The following is a 24,932-nucleotide window of genomic DNA, read 5'->3' on the forward strand; positions in this document are numbered from 1 at the left end:
TGATGTTTTTACGTCAGGAGTGTGGTGCTAAGCTGTTGCAGGAGAACAGACTGTCTGCAGGAATTTACAAAGAGAGTGTTTGGGAAGATTTACCTTCTTCTGCACAGACAAGCTGAATGTCTGCTGCTAGTCAGGTATGTAAACTAAAACATAGTCTGAAAGTTCTGTTTTATTCTATGTTTTATTTATTTCTGAGGCTGAGATTGTTCCTAGAACTTAAAAGGGACTATTGAGGCAAAAGAGAAGATAATCTCAAAGAACTTAAAGCAGCAGATTTTTTATTTCTAGCTTTTTAAAATGAGAGTCTTTTACTGTTCATAGTTAAATTATGCTTGGAGCAGTAGTAGATTGAACAATAGATCGATTTTCTCCTCCCTTCAGCCCCAGCAAATATAAATTCCATGTGCAAAGCTCACACTCTATTTGCTACTGTAGCAAAATAAACTGCTTATAATGTGTCAATTTACTCACACAGCTGGAAGATGGCAGGGGTTGTAATTTTTTATTGGACGTCGCAGATGTTTAGTTTTACATATTTTTGTAAAGAAAGGTATGTTTTATTTTTAATTTACCATTTATTTTTCATTTGTGTCTCTTTACAAAATGTCTAACTTGCCAATTTGTATACTGATTTGCAAAAGTATTTTTATATTTAGAAGGCTTAACATAAAGACATCAATATTGCAACCATAAGATTCCAGTTTCTGTTGACTTGTTAGCACTCCTGTTCTATAGGGTGAAGATTAATCCCATTTGAAGAGAAAATGCTATGCTAAAGCACCTTTATCCTAAAAAATACAAAAGTATGATACTATTCTGTTGAATTGTGCTGTACATACAATGAAAAGGTGTTTAGCTACAAGTGTTTTGCTTGTCCCCACACATAAGAAAAATGGTGTTACAATTGGATATGTATACAATAAGATAAATATTGAAAAGGAATTTAAAATTTTGACCACAATGTAGTATCCTGTTAATGGAGAAACAAACATATGATAGAAAGGCGAGATGTACAATTACACACATATGTTACCAGTTTATCTGTATTCATATGGCAGCCATTTAGGAAAGTGCTTGTAAAGAATTCTTGTGTAAATAATTTATTTTTCAAAGAGTTGTGGCCAAAAATAGTAATGCTTGACACTTTGGCACTCTATTCACTATTTCAAATGCAGGTATCATTGATCAGAGGAAGCCAACCAATTACAGCAATTCTATTTATTTATTGTTGACATCCATAAACAAAAAGCAAAAAGCAATTGTCTGCACAAAATGATATGATTAAACATGTCTTTTTAATTAATATTGACATTTCCATGAGATGATTTATTCCCTCTGGAGCTTCTTTATATAACCAATTTTCTCTGTGAAACAGTAATTGGACTGCCATAATTACAGCTGTGACACGGGGCTTGGAACATCCAAAAATGAGGACAAGCAAATATTCCTGTACCTGGATAAGTGACCTAAATATAAATGTACTGCTCTCACATTGTTGCTGGATGATGTTCAGATGGATCACATAATGCTCTTGAAATCCTGCTACAAGTCAGGCACTCCAGTTTCTACTGATCTGATGCAGACTGAGGGTGTTTAATATCTTGTAGTGATGTGCTTATCAGGATGTTAATAATAAAGCAGGCACAGGCAGATGATGCAGTTCTCCATCTCATAGGTGAAAGAAAATAATACCTAATTATCAATGAGCAACTGGTCATGTTCCCATGGATACAATGGTTTTCATAATACATTAAGGAAGGAATGCACCTTTTACAGTGTTTGATACTTGTTTCTCTCATACATTTCAGTGTTAATATGGCAGAATAACCATGGGAGACTGGAATTTCCTTGGAGGCATTTTAGAGGAGGTCCACATTCATTCCACTATCATTGGAAAGATTTGGCTAACGATCCTCTTCATATTTCGAATGCTTGTCCTTGGAGTGGCAACCGAGGATGTTTGGAATGATGAACAATCAGAATTTATATGCAATACTGAGCAGCCTGGTTGCAGAAATGTGTGCTATGACGAGGCCTTTCCCATCTCTCTCATAAGATACTGGGTCTTGCAAGTTATATTTGTGTCTTCCCCTTCCTTGGTGTATATGGGTCATGCCTTATACCGACTAAGAGCCTTGGAAAAAGAAAGGCAAAAAAAGAAAGCTCAGGTAAGGGTGGAACTTGAAAGCACTGAATTAGAAATGACTGAAAATCGTAAAAGACTGGAGAGAGAGCTCCGACAACTGGATCAAAGAAAGCTGAACAAAGCACCCCTGAGAGGCTCTCTGCTCTGCACTTATGTGATACATATTTTCACAAGATCTGCAGTGGAAGTTGGCTTTATGATTGGGCAGTATCTTCTTTATGGTTTTCATTTAGATCCCCTTTATAAATGTCAGAGAGACCCATGTCCAAACACAGTTGACTGCTTTGTATCTAGACCAACAGAAAAGACAGTGTTTATATTATTTATGCAATCAATAGCAACTGTATCATTGCTTTTAAATATTCTAGAAATTATCCACTTAGGATTCCGAAAAATTAAAATGGGACTCTGTGAGCAGAATAAAACCAAAGATGACTTCGAGAATTTCTACATAAACAAATCTAAGAAATACTCTGTGATACCCCACTCTTCTTTGGGAATATCCACCACCCCTCAGAAAACACTTCCTTGTGCTCTTAGCAGCTATACCTTTTTGATGGAAAAGCAAGCTGACACTATGCTCTACCCAGTTTTAAATTCTCCTTCTGTGTTTCAGTCTGTGCAAAATAACCGTACAGAAAGCAGCAGCAATTTCACCCATTGCAATCAGGAAAAGAAATCTCCAAAGAAGAGGCCAACTACAAATGCTTTGGACAGTCAGACTCAAAATGCTTGCACAAATAATAGTGAAGGCTTTCTTGGTGAGCTTTGGACTGAGATGCATGATGCTCAAGAAGAGGCTGAAAAGAAACATTTTCTTATTGATACTCAGAATGCAGATAATGCTGCAAACATGTACTTGAGAAGCTTTGCTGAGATGCCATCTCAAACTTCATTGCAACCTGGTACAACTTTTCCTAGTACCAGTTCTAGACAACAGGCAATGGTTGAGAGCACAGGAGCACCAACAACTTCTCTTCCAAAGAACGGTGACAGAAGACAAAGCAGTTTCAGTGCAAACAAAGCCCAAATTCCTTACAATGCTGATGGAAAAAATTCCAGCCGACCAGACACTTCTGATTCTATGGGGGTGGTGAGCTCAGAATCTACACAAAGCAGAAACTGGAACAGTCCTAAGCTTTTCTCTCTGTCTAGGCAACAGTCACTGTCAAGTAATGCCAGCAGCAGGCGTGCCCCCACCGATCTTCAGATATAACGAGTTAACTCATTAGCTGCACTAACCAATGCTGGGATAATTCCTGAACAGAGACATAACCCAGACCCGTGTTAAATAATTCAACTTTAACCAGCTCTTTACTTAAGTAGAAAAGTTGTGTAACGCTTTGAATAGTAGCTAAGTAATTTTAAAGTTTCTTTACTTCCTTTGTAATGCAAATGTGGCATAGACCTCCACACTCCAGCTAAAAAGGAAAACATACATCCCTCAACCACATATTAGGAAAAAGCCAGGCATAAAATCACAGCTGATACTATTTAAAGTGAATAAAAGTAGAAAACAAAATTAACAGTCTAACAATATTTTTTACAAAGTCCAGTAAATGAAATTAGGCTAAGATGCTCTCAGAAGCATATATTGGTAAACATGTCTCTGCCTAATCAGTCTGAGATTTCAAACAGACATGGGGTAGCTGACCAAAAGCAGAATGTCAAACTTATTCCACTGTTCAGACTGTTGTAAATACAAAGAGAAAAGCATTTACAAAACAGATAATTAATTCTTTGGCTCCATGGTACAGGTTTTTTTCAGTGTATCGCCACTGACTTCCTCTGCAGAAAAATCAAAGTGAATTCCTTATAGTATACTATCAGAATTCAATACACCACTAATTTTTTTAAACATCATGAATTACAGATGTGAGCTTTACTTTTGACATTTTTCATAACTAATAAGATAGCAAAATCAGAAACCAAGTTACTGAAATTTACTAATCAGACATTTTGAATTTCACAAACCAGAAGGCTTACTATGGAAAACAGAAAAAAACAAAACCAAAACCAGAGAACAAAAAGCAAATATGGTAATACCTTCCTGATTTCAGTTACAATGTCAAAAGACATATAAAAGGTTTATCAAACACTAAAACTATTCCTTTTCTGTTTGTCTCTCCCCTGAATTCTGATAAACTTCTAAATCAAGCAAAGCTTCTACCTGTTTAGGAGGAGCATTTGTGTTTATGCTTATTATGGGGATAACAAAACATTAGGACATTTATCCACTTGCTGTTCAGGTCCATATGGTGTACAGGAAGTTCCATGAAACATCTTTTAATAATAAAGGAGGCAAAGATGAACAAAATACTATGGTATATTTGTAATCAAGCTTTCTATGTGTGAAATACATTTATTTGAGTTGCACAGCACTGAAACAGTAGATGCTTGGTGAGGTGGTCCCAGCTGTAATGCATTAATATTTTTGTGTGTATTTTTTACTAGCAGATTTGACACACTGTTCATGTACTGAAAAAATAATTTGTGAGATATAGGATAATGATGTTACAGCACAATTAAATTCTTAAGGTGCACTGTCATTATGCTTACCAGACAGCCATGACTGACTGAAAACTATACAATACTGGCAAAGGAGCCAGAAAACCTAAAAGGCTCTTTTGCTTGTAGCAGCAACATTAACCTGGTCCTGTCAATGTAAGAAATACACACTAGAACTATTAAAACTATTCGCTGTAGATTTCTCTCCACAAGTATCCTTTTCACTTCTATGTGTATAAATAAATACAGCCCTACATAATCGTGTTTACCCTGAAAAATTGAAGGTTGTGTAATATACTGGAATGTGCATTACTGTATAATGTGACTTAGGCAAGTTAATGCTGCAGCTGTGGCTTTTATTCTTGCATTTCTTGATGCATAAAATTCTGTGGGCAATAACTGCTAATGCTTGTTTTGCATTTAATCTCTCCATAATAAAAAGCCTCATATTTAATGCACTCTGTTCCTGCTATCTAGTAATAAAAGGTTAGCATTTAGATGTTCACATATGGGATATGACATTTGTATTTTTGTTGTTCAAGACAAGTTAAAAATAATTTATCTGCTGCTGTGAAATTTTATAAACTTTTTTATGTCTGGAAATGAGTTAAGCATTCTGTTTCATCACAGCACCTTGCCAAATGAAGAGTAACTACTGAAAAATAAAAACATTGCGGAAGAGCATGGAGAAAAAGCATGAAAACTCCCTAAGATCATATGTGCAAGATCATTTGGTTGGTCTTTTTTTATTGTTTTTTTTTTATTTCTACAATAAAAAGATTGACCGCGTTTCAGAAAAATAAACAGGTATAACTGCTTCCTTTTTTTTTTTTTTTTTTTTAAACAGGCTAAGGCAAAAGACTTTCCTGTAGATGCGAAGATTTCACCACGTATCACTCTTCAGAGCCTCTTGGGTAGGCACCTCTGTAGCTGCGGCTTACTGCAACTTTCTCCTGTGATTTCAGTCAGCTGCAGCTACAGAAATTTATTAATCAGACACTTTGAATTTCACAAACCAGAGGGCTTACTATGGAAAACAGAAAGAACTCCAGCGACTCGCAGGACAGCTCGCCGCTCGGTCCCTGCTCACAGCCGGCCGCGCTCCGGACGATTGCCGCTGTCACAGCTCGCCTTCTCCGCGGGAAGCGCCGGGACCGCGTGTGGCAGCGTCCGGCCAGCGGGCAGCACAGCCCCCGAAGGCTGAGCAGAGCCCCGGGACCGTGCCCGGCGGGGAGAGCAGGGCAGAGCCGCGCAAGGAAGGGGGCACAGCGCCGGCCTCGCTTCCTCGTGCGCGGCGAGCGAGCCGCCAGGCCACCCCGAGGGGAGCGAGGCCGCCCCCAGGGGAGCGAGGGCGGCGCGCGGGGCCCGGCGAGCGGGGCGCGGCCCCGGCCGTTGCCGCGGCGCCGTCGCCGTGGTAACCGCGGGGAAGCGCTCGCGCCGTTAAAGCGCAGGGCGCAGGCGCGCGGCTGGGGCAGGCGCCGTGCGGGTCAGATGGCGCACCACAAGGTAGGGGGGAGCGCGCCGGCGTGGGCGCGGTGCCGCTCTCTGTGCCGGCTGCGCGGAGCGGCGGGCCGCCGACCGACACCGGTTCGGCCCTTCGTGCCGCCTCCGCGGCGGAGAGCGGGACCGGCCCGTGCCAAAGGGCCGCCTCCGCAGTCGAGGCGGGGCGCGCCGCCGATCTGACCGTGTGGGCGTCCTCCCTCAGGCCGCGGACTCTAAGCGGGAGCAGTTCCGCCAGTACTTGGAGAAGTCGGGAGTGCTGGACATGCTCACCAAGGGTAAGTCTCCGCCTCGCGTCGTGCCGCCCGAGGGGCCGGCGGGCGCTCTTCGGGGGCGTTGCGGGCGGGTGCCGTTCCTCTCAGGGTGTCCCGCTCCCACGGAGCAGCTGCCGCCCCGCACGGCGGTGCCGCGGTCGTCCCTCGGGCTGCCTTGCCGCTCTCCATTGGCTTCCCGCCTCGCCTCGCCGATCGCTTTTTCTCCTCAGTCCGGCGAGGCGGCCGGCAGAAGAACTCGCCTGGAAAACTTGGTGCGGCGTGGCCTGGAAATGGAGCCCGAGGTGCGCGGCTCGGCGGTGCACGCCGGGAGAGGGCAGCGGGCCGCTGGAAAGGCGCCCCGGGAGCTGCAGAGCGCTCCCGCCCCGCACGCTCACCGTGTGGGGGGCGAGTGCCGGAGGTGCGTGCAGAACGGCAAGGCGGGTGCCTTCCCCGAGCGGGCTGTGTCTGAGACATCTCTTCATCTCTTCTTCGGCCAACGTGCTGCTTTCAATGCTTCGTTTATTTTCTTTCAATGGGTGCTTTTCGTGAAGTTCTTCTGCAGGGGGAAGTCAGTGCTTGAGATGAAATAACAGCAAATGTTATCTTTAGAAAACTTTGTTTCATACGCTTAATTGGATGGAACTTAGTTTCATTCATTCTAGAAAAAAACACTAAGTTCTGGATTAATGACTCTCCCTATCAGACTGGGGGAAATTATTATGCTAAACTTGACACATGTGGCTTGGTATCTTTGAAATCCTTCTAAAATCTTTTTGAGAACCTTCCAACAGTATATGGCAAAAATGTATTAATACTGAAAAAAATTAATATTCTGCTAATATTGAAAATATGCTGTTTAAAGAGGGAGCAGCAGATCTAGGATGTCAAGCGAATAGCTGCTGCACTAAGACTCTTGGCCTGGTGTGTGAGTACCATTTGATTTTTCAATCGCAGTACCATCCTACGGGATGGCAGAACAAGTCTCCCAATTTTGCAGCCTAATTTTGCTTTTAACTTAGGAAGTACTTAGCTGAAATCCAGTTTGGCTGTGTAGTACAGACATCTGAAAACTGGCACGTGGCCCCTTGTGGGGAGCAGGGAGTGGTTATGTTTGGGAACTTCCTGGGTATTCATGTGACAGTCTCCTATCATGGTGCTGTGTATCTGGATATTTTTATTTAAATTGTCGGGGTATTGCTGCTTTTGTCTGGCGGTTTTAGCCATTAGAGCCCCCATCCCTAAAGATTATCAATGTCAGCCATTTAGCAGCTATTTAGTTTTGTAGCCTTAGATGCTCAGGAGAGGTTTGCTGTTCTGCTGTGGTTGAAAGATGTAGCTTAAGTAGCAGTTCTGTGTTAGAATAGCCAGAGACTGTGTGGGGTTAGGGATCAAGAAAATTCTCTTCAGCTGTTACTAGGTGGATGTCCCCTCTCATACAGCAGACCTGTTGCTTACATCAAAGTGTACAGGAGAAAATCTTGTTAAATGGAAAAATGCAACATGTATGCTTTCTGACTGCTGGTATGCGTTTGAAAAACTTAGAGTTGCGTGAACTTCTTGCAATTGTTGAATATTTTCTATTTGCAGTGTTGGTAGCCTTATATGAAGAGCCAGAGAAACCAGATAGTGCACTGGAGTATCCTTTTTCTTTGCTCTGACTTATTTATTGAGACTTCATGCACAGAACTGCTTCTGACTCATGGCTGAACTGGATAGGCTCATTTCGAAGCTTTGCACTGAGAACGTGACTTTTAGCAATGTATTTTACCTGGTGATTGCATTTTCACAAGCTGGCAGAGTCTGACAGATGCAGGAGAGCTGGGTATTTCAGTATGCCAGCAGTTATGGTGCTAAGTTAGAGGCCATTTCAGTGTTGTGACCTGCAGCATTAGGTTTGAGTACCTGCAGTGGCAGTGGGTTCTGAAGTTTGCTTCTTCACACTTCCTTTTTCTGTTGTTTTTTGTTTGTTTGTTGTTAAATACATAAAGAAGGGGGGAACTAGCATATTTTGTTTCTTGCTGTTTTTAAGCAGCTTCCATTTTTGGGTATTGCTTCTTTTTTTGTTATTTATTTTAATTCTTCAAAACATCTGCCATTGAGAAAAGAAGGGGGTAGTAGCACATAAGGATTTGTACTGATAACTTGGTTTTGTTTGTTTATTTTTAAGGAATATAGCTATGAATTTGAAAAGCTCTCTTATTTTGGTAACTTCTTTTCCTGTAGTAATCTCAATGGTTTACTGCAATTTTGACCACGTGTACTGCAGTGTTAACTTCAACACGGGTGTTAAAACTAAAATTTAGTTATACAAGTGAACAAATACTTAACATCTAAATATCAGTTTTCTGAAGCATCATCTGGGAGCTTCAGCTCCTGAGAATCCGGAAATAGAGGCACTTCGCTTGGAAGTGGCAGAGATGAAAGAAAAATATGAAGCTGTGCTGGAAGAAAATAAAAAACTGAAAACCAAGGTAAAAGTCTACTTGGTTTTACTCTACAGTTCCATATTATGCAAAAAAAATATTTTAATTACTTAGAATAGAGAACATTCTTCCATTAGAGTAACTGATAGATGTTGTTGCATTGTTTAGTCTCACAAATGAGAAATGCTGATAGAACTTATTGTAGTAAAGATTATTATTTTTTATGGAACACTTCTTCTGGAATGTAACATAAAATATTGCTAAACAAGGGATTTTATTTATTTAGGGAAAGTGTATTATCATGTCCAGTACGTTGTATTGAGTCTTGTCTGGATGTGTTTGAGTTGTCTGATATTATGTAGATCATTCTTTCAGGGCAGTTTTGAAAAACAAGTAAGGTACTGTATCCAGTATAAAGACTTTCAAAAGGCAGATTGAAGGAGGAATATTATGTATTACTTTGTGTCACTTGGCACAGACTTTCACATGGCAGGATCTTACACAGGCACTTAGATCCATGTGGAACAATAATTTGTGCTTTTTACTTAAAGTGACCTTGGTATTTATCTGAAACAACAATGAATCTGAAGTGCTAGCTGGGGTAGAGCTGTTCTTTAATGGGTCTGCAGGCTGGCTGAGAGAGCTCTGAGATGTGAACAGCTTTCTGACAACACTGAAGAAGGAAACCTGTGAGATCCTTAATGTGCTAGTAGCTTATGTGCCACTACAGGTTTCCATGCATTTGTTAAAAGAGGACGGTGGCTGTTATTTGTGAATACCCCCTGGGAGACAACCACCTCACTTTAGTTCTGTGAGAAAGGATTCTTGGGCATTACCCTTTGTATTTCTTATCCAGAGTGCCATCTTGCTGTCCTAGTAATTCTCCTTCTTCCCTGTTACCCATTATGAGTCCTCAGCTACATTTGTTATTTCTGACTAGGAAATATGGCAAAGAACAGAGTTTTAGGCAGAGTAGCAATAGACCAGCCACTTGTTTTAGCAGACTTAAAAATGCAGCTGATAATAAATAGATAAGAGTAGAGTAATCTGGGTCATTGTTTAAAGCAGTCTTTTCAAGAAGTCAAAACTTGTTGCAGGAAAGTAAGCCTTTTGGAATCATGGGTTCATTGGTGCTTTCCTATAACTCCTTTACATATTTCCCAGTATTAGTGTGTTTTGTTTTTTCCTGTTTTTTCCTCTACAATGCCATGCCCATCATTCTGACAGACTGTAGAAGCTCACACAGCATGCAGGTCATTCTCTTGTAGCAGTCCTCTAACATAAAATACATGTCTTTAACTGTGCTTTTATTGGTAATTACTGTTGCATTCATCACACGAATGCCAGATATTCATGTGTGTTGGAAAACCAACAGTTAGGTCCTTGGTAGAAAAGAAAACTGACTTTGGGTTCTTTACTAGTCATCTGTTGTAGTAAAATCTACAACAATAAAAAAATAAAAATTTAGTGGTTCTTGTTAGCAGCAGAGTGCTGCAATTTACTGTTGCTGGTAGGAAGGAACACATGTCTATATTTTTGTTTATTATTTTAAATTTTTATTTATGGTTTAAAATTTTATTTATATGTACTTTGGTTATTTTTAACCCACTCTGCAGTTTGCAGAGGGAAGGACTCTTAATTGAGTAAACTGAAGCAGCATATTTCAGAGAGATGGCCATAATAATTGAACTGTTTTTGAAGCTTGAACTAATCCTTAATGCCACTGAGGTCATGTGAACAACTTTGTATCTTTCTTTGGCAGTAACTTTCCCAGTAAAGGTCATATTTAAGTGTGTAGTTGCCCAGGCTATACTCTCCAGAAAGCATCATGGAAGTTAGAATGATTACAAGAAATGTTAGGTTGGATACTATTGCAATGAGAATCACTGAAACATGATTAAATGAACCAGTCAAAGCTGATAGGACCCCAGTCACTATCCACTGCTCTTTAAGATGAAAGTACTGAAAGACTGCTAGAGTTGGAAACAGGGAAAAGTTAAGGGCAAGACCTCTGTGCTTCAAAGTGCATTTAAAAATCTCCTTGTTATGGCTGCATGGTTATACAGTGTGAGAAATGGATGTTTTGGGAGAAGGGTTATTTTATTGCCTGACTTTAAAATGGACTTGCATAAGGATGAGTGAGTTAAAATGCACAAAAATTGAACAAGTCCAGACCATACATTTTCTTTCACTTCTTTAATATAGAGTGTTACATGAAATATTGCTACTAACTAAATTCCTTTCTTTAAATCCACAGCTGGCTCAGTATGAACCACCTCAAGATGAGAAGCATGGTGAATAACAGTAGTTTTTTCTTTATTGCCTTGACTTAATAAAGGGCTTCCTGAGAAATGCTGTCTTGTGTGTGAACTCTGCATTGTCTACTTTGTTACTTCATCATCTTAAAGAAAGAATTCATTACCATGAGCACGCAGATGCCTTGGCAACTGCTGAGTTAAGCATGCTGGCCAATGTTCTTGCTTTCTGTGTCTAAGAAAAGATGATAATTATGGTTTAACTTTTAGATAACTGTGCTTGCCAGCTTCATGTAATTTTCACATCAGTGGTCCTGTTGAACTATGGATCTGTCTTTGTTTTCAGTTAACTGAAAGGAGTGACATGGCACTGATGGACCAACTGTAAATTAAAGCAGGACCTTCAAACGACTTTGTGTTTGTACTCAGCACTGGGGTGAGACTTCTGCTGAAGCTGCTGGGGAACACTCTACTCAGAAGGGCATAAAATGAGCAAGTGCAGTTAAGTGATGGATCTAGCACAGTGTTGAAATGCAGTTCCTACTGAACTTACACTTTAATCTGCATGAGGTTATAACTCTTTCCATGCAGTTCGTGTCTCTGCCCCCATCTCAGAAACTGGGCTTTGGAGAGTTGATTCAGATACTGCCTGTGCAGTTCTGAACATAGCACAAAATCCTTACTTGTGATGGAAGTTCTGTGTAATTAGAGTGGCACATGTAAGACTACAGTGTGGAGAGTTCTTCTTTCTGATTCATCTAACAGGGAAAACAAAATCCCAGTGGGGTGGGATGAGAGTGTGACTTTTGATTATTAATTTTGCCTATTTTCCCTCTCCCCTTCCCTGAATTGGTTTTATGACTCTTCTAAAATGCTAAGTAGTAATTTATAAAAAAACCCTAAAAATTAGTGATGATATTGTAAAGAGCTGTATTAGTTTCCTGCCCTAAAATTAAGTACTTACAGGCAGCTGATGATAGCAAAAATAAAGGGGGAAATGAAATGCAGTAGTTGTCTTATACATAAGATTTATTGGCTGCAAAACCCATCCTAGAAATAAGGAAGTTAAGCTATCTTGAAAATGCGATAGGATGGATCAGAACTTCTGTTAGTCATTGTAATCAAGGGCTAGTGAATGTAATAATGGCTTACCTTACTGTTGTATCTATTGACCTAAATAAACCAGAAGAGGTAAAATGAAGGGAAAATACTGTTTTATGTCTGTAAAGCATTTATTAGGAAAAAACCTGCCCTGAACCAACAAACCAAAGCCAAACAAGGAAAAAAAAAAAATTCCCCACCCTCTGGAACAAAGGACAGAAGTTCCCTTGAATGTAAGCTAGAACATGCAGCATTAAGTTGCACCATGTGGAAGTAGGGAGAGGCTAATGCTGTGGGAAAGGTGTTGTACAGCTGAGGGTGTTTCTGAGTAATGTGAGTGGAATGTCTTGCTAAAGAAGCAGCAAGGCAGGTAAAGGTGTCAGCCAAGCCATACCAGGGCATGGACAGCTGGCTTGAGCTGCCGGTGCCTGGGAAGTAACACAAACTTACAGTTTTCATAACTGTATTTGCTTCCCTCTGAAAGCACTTGGATGTCACAAACCTTAAATGAGGATTGTGATGAAATAACAAAGACTTGTTAAAACCAGCTCAGTGCCGGCTTGCACCACGGCTGCTAGAAGAAAATTAAGGACTGTTTAATGAAGACGATTGCTTCGCAAGGTAACATTTTCTTACGCGGCCGCTTCCGCGAAAGCTCCCCTGCCACGGCTGGGGAAGCGGGAGGGGCGGCACGGGCGGCGTCTCTGCGGAGCAGGGCCGGGGCACGGGCGCGCCGCGTTCCGGCCGCACCGAGCGCTGCGCGCCCCCGCTGCCCGGTGCCTCCGCTCCGCCCGGCCCCACCGAGCTCTGCGCACCTCTGGTGCCTCCGCTCCGCCCGGCCCCACCGAGCTCTGCGCGCCCCCGCTGCCCGGTGCCTCCGCTCCGCCCGGCCGCACCGAGCGCTGCGCGCCCCCGCTGCCCGGTGCCTCCGCTCCGCCCGGCCCCACCGAGCTCTGCGCGCCCCCGCTGCCCGGTGCCTCCGCTCCGCCCGGCCCCACCGAGCTCTGCGCGCCCCCGCTGCCCGGTGCCTCCGCTCCGCCCGGCCCCACCGAGCTCTGCGCGCCCCCGGTACCGCCGCTCCGCCCGGCCCCACCGAGCTCTGCGCGCCCCCGCTGCCCGGTACCGCCGCTCCGCCCGGCCCCACCGAGCTCTGCGCGCCCCCGCTGCCCGGTACCGCCGCTCCGCCCGGCCGCGCGCCCCGCCCCGCCCCGCCGCTCACGTGCGGCAGCGCCGTCAGGTGACTCGGGTCGTCTGACCGGAGCCTTCCCAGCTCGCTCCCGCCCGAGCCAATCGGCGGCGCGCAGCCTGACAGCGGCCAATCGGGGCCGGGCTGGGCCGTGCCGGGCTGGGCCGGGCCAGCAGAAGGAGGCCCCGGGACGGGCGCTGGCGGCTGCGGGGCGGCGGGCTCGGGCGGACATGGCGCTGCAGTTCGGCGGGGCGGGCGCGCCAGGCACAGCCGAGGAGCCGGCGTTGGTGGGGGGGAGCTTCGGGGCTGCGGACTCGTTTCCCAAGGACTTCGGCTACGGGGAGGAGGAGGAGGAGGCGGAGCTGGAGGGAGGCCCGGGGCCCGGTGGGCCCGGGGGCGGCGCGGGCGGGCCTGGCGGCGGCGCGGGCGGGGCGGACTCCAAGCCGCGGATTCTGCTCATGGGGCTGCGGCGCAGCGGGAAGTCTTCCATCCAGAAGGTGAGGGGCAGCCGGCGGCTCCCCGCCTCTGCCTGCCGCGCTGCCTCTCCGGCGCCGAGCTGGTTCTCCCTGCCGTGCTGCTGTTCGGGCCATTGCTACTTTTTGTTGTGGGCCCGTGCGGCGAAGTTGGAGCGACGGGAGCCTCCTCCTTACAGACGTTTACTTTCCAGAATGGACTCTGATCATCTGCCCTAGAGAGGAAGGTTGTGTAGCATAGGTTGTAGCCTTTGTATTTCTTCACTTTTAAGGCGTAAAAAGTGAAGGCGCTGGTGTGAAATTTATCCTGAGGTGTTTTCTTACATGGTATAGGTGTGTGGTGTTTAGCTAGTGCTTCCACTTGGAAGACTTGAGCCGTTGTTTTGCCCTTTGATGCTTTGAGAGAGACTTCTGCTTTTGTGTGAGCAGAAAGAGCCTCTGGTTTCCTCTAGACCGAGTAAACGAGAGTCTCTTGTCAAGGAGGAAATACAGCAGTTCCGGTGCCTTAGGTTTGTTGGTAGCTTTGTGAAGTCACTAGTGTTTCTTAATAAAAATAAGACAAAACTGACTTTTCATTTGCCAGGTAGCTCGCTAGAATTGTAGCACTCAGAACAATCCTTGTCCCTCAGTGCAAATTTTGTTTGCAGTCCCTCCTGTGAACTTTTCAGGTGATATTTTTATGGGAAGATGTTACTAGTGAAATGCCTAAGTCTCAGCTCTAGACTTAAGGGTCTCAAATTTATTTCAGATGCAAGTGTGAAAACCTGCAGAGATTTCTATAAAGTTTTTGTGCAGAGAAGCCTTTTTGGCCATTGCAGTACAGAAGGTATGCATCTGCTTCTTTTAGCAATCTTATGCAGACTGCTTGGTGATCCAAGACTGCAGCAAACCAATGAGTTCTAAGCTGACTTCAGCCTCTGTTAGTGAGAAATCTTTTCCATGGTGCTATGCTGAAATCCAGTGGCAGGCTGGACTGTTGTTGCTTTTTACCCTTATCAGTTACTCCCCATTATTTAGGTTAAATGCTCCCACTGTATGTGCAAATGTACTGCTTTCACTGAAAGCCTTTTTCTAACTCTTTTAGTCATGTGAATGGTATTGGTTGTAGACTCTTATTAGAGCTCTGATTGTGTTATCCACTTTTGGAAAAACTGAGCCCTAAAAGCTAGAGGAAGACAGGAACTCCAGATTCCAGACAGATTTCAAGACATTACAAGTCTCTTTATAGATGTAGCTTTTGGACTTTTTTATGGTGGTCTTCAATTCTTTGAGAGCCTATTCCAGTAGTGATATAGGAAAGGATTAGTGTCATATTGAATATGCAGTAAGAGGACATAGAATTTATCTTTTGCCAGTTACCAATCTTACTTAGGAATTAGAAGCTGTGATTCTGGTACCTAGGAGCTCATTGTGATGCTGCCTGAGCAAACTCTAATATCAAGAAATTTCTTATTAACAGTGTACCTGCTCTTAAATCTGTCTAGTTCAACAATGGGCATAACCAGACCCAGCCCTTCTGTCTGGTCACTAGCTGTTGATCCCCTTGCCAGAAAACAGGGATATATGCAAGATAAACACTTGGGGAAGCATTGGCTTTGTGATTATCTAGAAGCATTCCCCAAGTATTGGGGGAAGCATTGGCTTTGTATTATCTAAAAATTTCTGTGAAAAATATGATTATTAAATCATTTCATGCTTCTGCTGAAGCAGTATTGACAGGAGATCTCTCACAAAAGAAAAAAAAAACACTGTCCTGGGGAGGGACTCTTTTCTTCTCCTTTGGTTAATTGGGTTTTCCATACTGGTCTAACCTATTAATATTCAGTAGCAAGTTGTAGGTAGATTTTGGGAATGCAGTGACTGCTTCAGTTCATAAGCAAATTCCTGTGCAGACTTGCATAACTGGACTTACTGTACTGTACTGATGTAATAGGAAACTGGAAAGAGTTCAGGTGGAGAACATCAGTCTGATGAAATGTGCTATTTTGAGAAAAAAAGGAGGTGACAGTATTGCTTCCCAGAGACTTATCAGCTTTAAACTGAATTTACTAATTCTGTCCTGCTCTTGTGGGAGATGCTGAGTTCCAAAAGAAATGTTGATTTCAGAGTCCTTTAAAACTATGCTGCAAACCTTGAAGAATGCAGTACAGCTGCTGTTTTTCTAGAAGTGTTCTTACTTCTCCCTACAAATGTCCTGCAGTTTAAAACCTTGTTTAGACCCTGGCCTCCTAAGATGTTTGTCCCAAGGAAATAAATTCTTTCCCTTGCCTTAAAAATCTAGGCTGAAGTGTTACTTTGAACCTCAGTGAACTGTACTGGGTGTGGAGGTGTTTGACTTGCAGGTTTTTTGACAGTTTGTTGCATCAGGTTTCTAAAGGATGACTCCTGTAGCTGTATGAAACATCTAAAGAAACTAAAATTATCAAGTTTGCAGTCCCTATTGTGAAGGTTTTAGATTTACCACGTGCTGTATATGAAACTGCTTTAATTTTTGCAGTCCTGGTGTATGACTGCATCGTTTGGAGTAACTTTCATGTTGTCTGCTTGAGTTGCATTAGCACGGAGTTCTCTGTTGACACTGGCTGGTTTTGCTACAGACTGCTTTTGCTGCTTCTCTACAAGGAAGGGCTAAAATCCCAGTGGGGTTTTTGAGTTCTGGCAATGAGTGTGTTTATCATCCTGCAGCTAAACTGTTTTTGCCAACCAGTGTGAAATCCTTCCTCCTTTCTTTAGTGAGCTTTCACAGGAAGTTCCACCTACATATGAGGAATTACTTCTTTGCTGTGTGGATGCCTGAGCCCTGGAACAGGCTCCCCAGAGAGGCTGTGGAGTCTCCCTCTCTGGAGCTGCTCAGGAGCTGTCTGGATGCAATCCTGTGTCATGTGCTCTGGAATGGCCCTGCCTGAGCAGGGAGCTTGGATCAGAGAACCCCACTGTGCTGCCTTCCAACCTCACCCATTCTGTGATTCTCTACTCAGAATGAATTAATAGATGGCAAACTACCTAACTCTTTGGATCTCTAAAACTGAGCTGTTATTTTTGTAGTCTTCTGTTGTAGCTTAGGAACCATCTGATTATGTTGTGTTTTAACACTTGACACCAGACTAAAAACAAAGTTTCCTTTAGGAATTTCTAAGACTGGAAAGGAGAATACTTAAAAGCTTGCAGTTATTTAATTAACTGGCTTTATGCCAGATCTGAATAGAAGAGAATTTGAAAACACTGTGCTAGCCTTGCAGGGAAAAGAGTATCTTGGATGTCTGTGTCTTCAGCCAGCAGGGTTATTTGTGAAAATGTTTCACTGGGTTCAGTTGCTTGGTTCTTCCAAGGGGTAGGCAATTTCCTTAGCTGATACAGGAAGCTGTCTATTTACCTAAAGCTCTACATTTTAGAATGCTGTAGATTTAGAAGCTATACATTTTAGAATGGGTAAACCTGTTTGTAGAATTCGAGTCACAAATCTTTCACTGATTTCTTCTAATAAGGTAAAATCTAGACTATGATTTGTGTTCTTTTCACAGGTGGTGTTTCACAAAATGTCACCCAATGAGACTCTGTTCTTGGAAAGTACCAACAAAATCTACAAGGATGATATTTCCAACAGCTCATTTGTGAACTTCCAAATATGGGATTTTCCTGGACAGATGGACTTTTTTGATCCAACATTTGATTATGAGATGATCTTCAGAGGAACAGGTGCTCTAATATATGTTATTGATGCCCAGGTAAATACAAATCTCAAGGAAGTTTTATTTTTACTTTTTGTGTGAAAGAAATGATTGAGAGGCAAGTAATTTATATTTTGAGATAAGTTCATAAGGCTTCTGCTGTGTATGAAGAGATGCATTGGCAGTCTGAGTTCTGGTGGGTGGTTTTGTTTTGGTGAAGTGACTGGGTATATGCTGCTGGTGGAGAGAGTGGAAAAGGGCTCCTACTCTGAACTTACCTGTTCTGTAATAATAGGGAGAACCTGCTTGGTTAGGTGGTCTGAATTGTCCTTTTTTTCTGCTCTGGAGTTCAATTAATAACACACAGTTCAATTAATAACAGCACACTTCTGACCTCAGTTTCTGGTACTGGTATCCTGGGTATCTGGTAGCTTCTAAGAACCCTAGGACTTGCACCCTGGGAGGTTTCCTGGTTGTTAGGGGCATCTTGGGGATCTCTGCTGCCTTGTGCTGAAGTGTAACCCACCTTTTGCTCTGGAGTCTGGTTTTGTGTAGTTGAGCCTTGTATAGCTAATGAAACTTAATTGACATAAAGAATCTAAGCTGCTTGGATTTGTGGCACATCAAGGTGTTCTCTTGTCCCATCCTTCTATTTAGTTACAGAAGTGAAGTTCTTGCACTGAAATATTTTGTCTTTGTGCAGAATGGAATAGTTATCAGGCAGAAACTTTGTCATTCATTCCTGCCAAAACTGATTTACAGGATGACTACATGGAAGCTTTAACAAGACTCCACATTACAGTTTCAAAAGCCTACAAGGTCAACCCAGAAATGAACTTTGAAGTTTTTATTCATAAAGTTGATGGTCTATCAGATGACCATAAAATAGAAACTCAGAGGGATATTCATCAGAGGGCTAATGATGATCTTACAGATGCTGGGCTTGAAAAACTTCACCTTAGGTGAGTTAAAGATTCTGGCATATGTGATTCATGCTGTTGCTGATTTGCATACAGATTAAAGGCTTTTAGATGTAATACTGGAGCAAGGTCTGGGTAGTTTCTTATTGAACCAACTTGTATAAATAAGATACACTGCTGAATTTATGCATAGGCCTCAGCTGTTAGGCTGACTAAAAAAGAGGCAGGCTAGTGTATCAGATTCCAATCAAAAGATTTATCCCTGCTCAGTGATAATTGAAAGTTTCTCTTTCAGTGTAACAGATTTGTAACAGATTTGTTCATGTGGGCTGGAGGGGCAGGGAAAGAGAGGGGAACCTCTCTGCCTTCTAGTCCTGGCTTGCACTGACTTTTCCCTGTGATTAGTGTGACTGGTTCTAAAAGCTCAGTCTGTTGTTTGAGATTTGGCTCACTTTTAAGGTGTCTTCTACAGAGATCTTTAAAACAAGTTATCTTTTCTGTGGTTTTGTTGTTCTTTTGATTCTTGTGGAGCCAGTATCTCTCAGTGTTAATGTGAAAAAAGTGGAAGGCCAGGATTGGGACTGGAAGAAATCTGATTAAACATTTTTACACCTCTGTGCTAAGCATTGTGTGGGCAAAGTGTGTTCTAACGATGTTCCAATTTTTATCTTTGGTCTCCCATCTCTCAAGGATGGGGAAAATCTGTTTCACATGTATTCCAGCTGCTCAGAACTTTGGTTCTTTGTGCAATGTCCAGACATATTTGTGATGAAAGCATCCCAGGCAAAAGTAGCAGGCCTGAATGTTAGAAAATGTAACTTCAACATTTCTATTACAATTCTGAAACACTCCTGAATCTTCTTTTTTCTTTCTTTGTCCTCCCTCCTCATCTCAGCTTTTATTTGACCAGTATCTATGACCATTCAATATTTGAAGCCTTCAGTAAAGTGGTACAGAAGCTCATTCCACAGCTGCCAACCCTGGAAAATCTACTTAATATCTTCATATCAGTAAGTGTTCATCAAACAGAACTTTGAATGAAATACCCAGAATTGTAAAGCAAGTCCTTCTGCTAAAGATTGCTGGCTAGATCTGCCCTTGAGAGACTGGGGTGGCACTCATGCAGATGTACTCTGGTAACCTGGTTTTCTATATTAAGAGCTCTTTACCACAGCTGAATTGTACTGGTGTGTGCTTTGTGGCCTTTCTCTAAATATTGACAAAGAGTATTTTGCCTGGTTTTAACAGCTGAGGGAGGTTTCCTGCCAGCAGGGTGTACTGATTACTTTGTTCAGGCAATTAGTAATCTAATGTAGCTGTACTGGCCAGATAATATGAACTTGGCCTCACACTTAGCTGTCTATTTCATATGACCTGTGAGACTTTCCCCCTTATTCTTTTAGTGTTTGTGTTTCTTATGGAATTAGAAATTTGCTGCTCTGTACTTTCAGTCAAATAAAATATCACCCTAGAGATATTTCATTTAGGTTGTCTGTGAGGCAGTTGCAGGCATTTGGACAACAAAGAAAAGAACATTTCTATCCAGGAGGAGCTGGACACCCCTTGCTACCACATAATTGTTTGGTAGAGGACTGTTTGTAAGACCCTGGCCCAGTGGATAAAGGGTGTGTTGACCTTGCCCAGTGCCATGAGGATGTGGAGTGTAACCTTGATGGCAGAAAGATTGTCTGGATGTCCTCAGCACACTGTCCTGGCTATTCAGACTAGCTAGGACGAGATAAGGAGTGCATTTGGTGCATAAATAGAAAAGAAGCTTTGCCAGTAGAGTATGTATGGTAAATTGAACCATGGAAGGCTTCTGAACTTTGTATGAGCACATGCACTTTACCAGAGTGCTCAGTTACAGATGGCTTTGTGCTTTTCCATTGTCATAATGGGGTACTTTTCATGGATTTTCAACTTCAGAACTTCAGCTGACTTAGTTGCTCTGCATGTTAAACTGCATGGCAAATGCTTCATGCAGAAACTGAACTGCCAAGATACTACAAGCATAAAATTTAAGAGTCAGCATACTGCTATGAAATATCTCATCTCTGGGCCCAGTCCCTTAGGAGGATGTGAATGATGGCTCTTCTGGAGTTAATAGAAACACAGAAAAGGTAAATTGCTGAATATGGGTTCTGGAAGCATAGTGAAATGTAACCTTAATAGTGATTAGTTAAATAATCAACTAAAAAGAATTGTAACAGCTTATTTTTATCAGCTATGTGATGTTGATATGTACTATGGCAACAAGGGTATTGTATTTATAAAGTAAATGCTCTAAATCTTGAATCTGTCTTAAGCCTCTAAATTGCTTATATTTAAACCATCTGCTGCTACTAAGAATGTGAAAATGTATTAATTCTAGCTGAGATTTTAAAAATGCAATTATTTTAAAAATTCACCCAAATTCTTTCTCTTTCTGAAGAATTCAGGCATTGAAAAAGCTTTTCTCTTCGATGTAGTCAGCAAAATCTACATTGCAACAGACAGTTCTCCTGTGGACATGCAGTCATATGAGCTGTGCTGTGACATGATTGATGTAGTGATAGATGTCTCCTGTATATATGGGTAAGTGATGAATACTCTTAAGAAAAAAAGTCCTCAGAAGGTGTAGAAACCTGTAGAAATAGGTTGCAAATTGTGCAATTGCTGCTGGCTTTGTCATGCAGCAAAGTGCTATCAGTTGGTCTTTAGAGCACATTGGTTCTGTGAGTAACTAAAATAAATCCAAATTATTTGGCAGCATTTATACTTGGTTTGTTTCCCTCCATTCATGGCTCTAGACAGATGTCTGACATTTGTGGAAATCGTGTTTCATGTAAAATCTGAACAGTGCTGTGTCTTGTTTGGCATGGTGGAGCAAGTACATAAATACCTGCAAATAACTGGGGTCAGTGGCATGCCCTAAATGTAACTTGCAGTGACATTGCTTTGAGACTTGCTGCACTCTGAACAGAGTAACATTTGCCAGATCAACTCATCTCTGCTAACTTTCTATGAGGGATGCATACAGTGCTGATATCTCACAATTTACAGCAGAATTATACTTCCCACTGGGCTTGAGAAATGGTTCTGAAGAAGTGGTAATTTACCTTAGAGCTGTGGTTGTAGCCTGGAAAATACCACAGCATTCCATGGTGTGTCTCCTGATGGGTTGATCCAGGGCTGTGTAACTGTTTGATTTGGGTTTTTTTTCGGGAGTTCTTAGAAGTAACTTGCAATCCATCATTTGCTTCTATAGTAATTTAACTAACACTAATAACCTGAAGATAGAAAACAGCATGCTCGTCTCTTCTTGTAAATGTATGCTGGTTTAGCTTAAGACCAAAAGTGTCCTGCTCCATGTTGCATCCTCTGCCCCAGCCTCACAAAGGAAGCCTTTGTATTCAATTACCAAAAGTCATTTCACTGAGATGTCACTCCAAACATCAAAAGAATGCATGCTGGTAGCTTGCTCTGAACTGCTCATCTGTGATAGACAATATCAAATGAAGGCCTCTGCCCTGTTCAGATCTGGCTCTCCTGAGAAACTGGAGGTGTGATAATGCTCTTAGTCCCTGGTAGTATTGAGACCTGCATTGCAGGTTCTCCATTTGCTTAGTTCAGTATGAGTAATATTCTTGTAACTGCATTTAACAGCTGTTTGTCTTGGAAGTTACATGTGCATGCCTATTAGATTATGCCTTGGGTTAACTTGTTCTTTTTTAGGTTAAAAGAAGATGGTACTGGAAGTGCTTATGATAAAGAGTCAATGGCAATTATCAAGCTCAATAACACAACAGTCCTGTACTTAAAGGAAGTAACAAAGTTTTTGGCATTAGTTTGCATTCTTAGAGAAGAGAGTTTTGAGCGCAAAGGTAAGAACTTCCCTGCCATTGAACAACCTTTATCTAATATTTTTTATCAGCTGGAAAATATCAATATGACTTTGCAAGTCACCTTGATTTTTGTGTGAGTAAATTAATGTAGTTTTTTATGGGGGGAAATTTTTATTTTTTGGAGATAGATATAATGAGGTTGTATTTTTAAATTTGGGAATAATCACTTTAATCACTGTCCTCCTGCCAGAATGACTTGTGTAGCTAACACAGGAGCTCTGTCTCTACCATCTGTTCTAGTGGGATCAGTAGTCTGGAGCAATGGGCCCCTTACCTACTGTTTGATCAGGAATATACACCTTGCATTCCAAATGAGCACCTTTCTTTTCAAAAAACTGAGTCCAAACAAATACTAACATCAGTAAAACTTTGCTAAATCTTCTGAGTCCGCATTTATACTAAAGAAGCAGCAAAACACCTATTGGTTAGATTTCTATTGATTTTGAAGCTCTGTTTACAGAAATATGCCAGTCTGAGCATGGTTTTTCCTCTCCTTGACAGGTTTGATAGACTACAATTTCCATTGCTTCCGCAAAGCCATTCATGAAGTTTTTGAAGTAGGTGTTGCCTCCCACAGGATCTGCAACCATCAATCAAGCACCTCAAATATGAAAGCAGTGACTCACAATGGCACACCTAGGAATGCGGTCTAGAGGAAAGCTAAAGACCTTGGATGGACTTGTCAGCTCTTCACTCCAAAGTTTTGTGGAACAAGAGAAGAGTAGTCTGAAAGCCTGAAGTATGTTTCAGAGAAGAGTGGTCCTAACTGTGGAACAGCAGATTGTAACTCATGCTGGGCAACTGAAACTACTGTGAAAAAACTTGAGGCCAGTGGAGTTAGAAATGCCAGTTTGAAATCAGCTGTATTGCAAATGCAGTAGGTTTTCAGTTTGGAGTCCTCTTTTAACAGTCTGTGTCTGACTGATTGCCTGGTCAAAACTTACAAATAATTGAGTTGGGTTTTGTGTGAAACACTGAACAGTCACTTGCTTAACTTTTTAAATTTTTTTTTAAAGTAATCTGTAGAATATCCTCTTTTGCTTCAGTTTACCTCCTGTCATGCAAAAACAAAATTAAGGCTTGTGAAACTCAAGCTTTTTGCTTGCTGAGGCTGGTCTCAAATCATTCCATTAAGTAGTTCTTGTTCTTGCTGGTGTGCTCATAGTTCTCATGAATTCTGTGCTTGTTAAGTGGATGCAAGATAGAGAGCTCTGATCTAGTGATCATGTGTTTGTTTAGAGAACTGACCTGGAGCTTCATTCTAAGAGATAGTGATAATTTGCTTTCAGACCACACTTCTTGGTATGTCCCCTTTGATGGAAGGGAAGGATTAAAATCAGAAATAAACTACCTGCTCTCTTTTGCAAAAACATGGATGTCATAAATCTGTGTGATTAATCCTATTCATGAAACAACTGCATGGCTAACTAAACTGAAATGTCTGCCATCTGTTGGAATAAAGCAGCCACTTTCAGCTGTTCCCAAGCAAAGAAATTACAAAGTTACTGGCTTTTGATGGTGGATCTTTCTCCACTCTCTGACTGATAATCAAGACAATTCCTAGCAAAATGTCTGAGGGTGTTACCTGTGCATGGCAATTAAGTTCACTGTGCCATAATTTACTAATAGTACTGGACTTTGGAAGTACATTGATTCTGTACTATGACAAACACCTGCTTGTTTGTCTCTGTGCAATCTGACTAAAATAGTGGTTTTTCTGATTTTGTGAATTCTGCTGACTTTCATACTATGGGCAGTATATGTGAATCCTTTAATTTATTGGTATTAGTGCTGCAGATGTCATTCTGTACACCAGCCTTGCTGTGCAGGAGGCTCAGCCACTGGCCCACAAAGACCTTGCCTCCTGTTACCTGTCCTATGTGTGTATAGGTGTTGCAAAGCCATTGGACCAACTATACAAGCCCCACTGTAAAAGTTTCTGCAAGAAGAACTGATTGAAGTGATTTCTGCAGCTGGTGTATTTATGTGGTCAGAAATAACCATGGGACTGCTTCTGTGCTTAAAGAATGAACTTCCATTGATATATGTAAAAATGAATATACATGCATTAACATTGGGGTGTATGCACATACTGTGTAAATGTTTTTTTTTACAGCAGGAAACTGGAATTCAAGTGCTCTAGGTCTGTTCTCTTAAATCTAGGCTGAGCCCCTTTTTGCTAATGGAACTGCAGAGCTGTTTTTGAGGGAGTGCAGCAGGCTCTTAAGATTGGGTTTTGTAGTTTGCAAGCACTGTCAGTTCAGATTCTGAAGGTAAGAGGAGAAGTAATTGGCAAAATAACAGGAAGAAAGAACCCCCATTTGTGCAGTGAGTTTTCCATGTTCTAAGTACACACATATGTTCTCTTTCTTTTCACCCACTACAGGATTTTGTGCTAATAAAATGAAAAAAAAAAAAAAATTCAAACTGTAACACTTGTTTCTGCTTGTCCTTATGGACAGAAGTCTATAAAGGCCTGTGTGGTTAAGCAAAGCTTTAAAAGCCATGTTGTCTTTATGGTATACTTTAAAAAGTTAAATACTACATTCCCATTTAGTCAGCCTTAGCTTTCATTTTAATTAAAAACTGTCTCAGAACTAAGCTCTGAAAGTTG

General features: G+C 41.9%; 3 protein-coding genes and 1 long non-coding RNA gene across 4 annotated transcripts; 3 read left to right on the plus strand and 1 right to left on the minus strand.

Moving 5' to 3' along the window:
- Window positions 1–232: 232 nt before the first annotated feature.
- On the plus strand, window positions 233–5,669 carry GJA9 (gap junction protein alpha 9). The gene has a single exon (XM_018922523.3). It carries the CDS (start codon window positions 1,830–1,832, stop codon window positions 3,360–3,362), a length of 1,533 nt encoding a protein of 510 aa, XP_018778068.3. The 5' UTR covers window positions 233–1,829; the 3' UTR covers window positions 3,363–5,669.
- Window positions 5,670–6,005: 336 nt separating this feature from the next.
- MYCBP (MYC binding protein) lies at window positions 6,006–11,186 on the plus strand. Its single transcript, XM_050983204.1, has 5 exons — window positions 6,006–6,160; window positions 6,360–6,432; window positions 7,996–8,044; window positions 8,750–8,879; window positions 11,089–11,186. Exons 1-5 carry the CDS (start codon window positions 6,146–6,148, stop codon window positions 11,131–11,133), a joined length of 312 nt encoding a protein of 103 aa, XP_050839161.1. The 5' UTR covers window positions 6,006–6,145; the 3' UTR covers window positions 11,134–11,186.
- A 217-nt stretch (window positions 11,187–11,403) lies between these two features.
- LOC127060394 (uncharacterized) lies at window positions 11,404–13,371 on the minus strand. Its single transcript, XR_007779380.1, has 2 exons — window positions 13,260–13,371; window positions 11,404–13,164 (listed from the first exon to the last, which is right to left on the minus strand). It is a non-coding gene; the product is annotated as an uncharacterized LOC127060394 (long non-coding RNA).
- Window positions 13,372–13,571: 200 nt separating this feature from the next.
- Window positions 13,572–24,434, plus strand: RRAGC (Ras related GTP binding C). The gene is made up of 7 exons (XM_009097619.4): window positions 13,572–13,870; window positions 17,368–17,571; window positions 18,277–18,476; window positions 19,330–19,444; window positions 20,866–21,008; window positions 22,149–22,297; window positions 22,820–24,434. The coding sequence occupies exons 1-7, from the start codon at window positions 13,604–13,606 to the stop codon at window positions 22,969–22,971; spliced, it is 1,230 nt and encodes a 409-aa protein (XP_009095867.4). The 5' UTR covers window positions 13,572–13,603; the 3' UTR covers window positions 22,972–24,434.
- The last annotated feature ends 498 nt before the right edge of the window (window positions 24,435–24,932 follow it).

Source organism: Serinus canaria, chromosome 23 (assembly GCF_022539315.1).
Source record: "Serinus canaria isolate serCan28SL12 chromosome 23, serCan2020, whole genome shotgun sequence".
NCBI lineage: Eukaryota > Metazoa > Chordata > Aves > Passeriformes > Fringillidae > Serinus > Serinus canaria.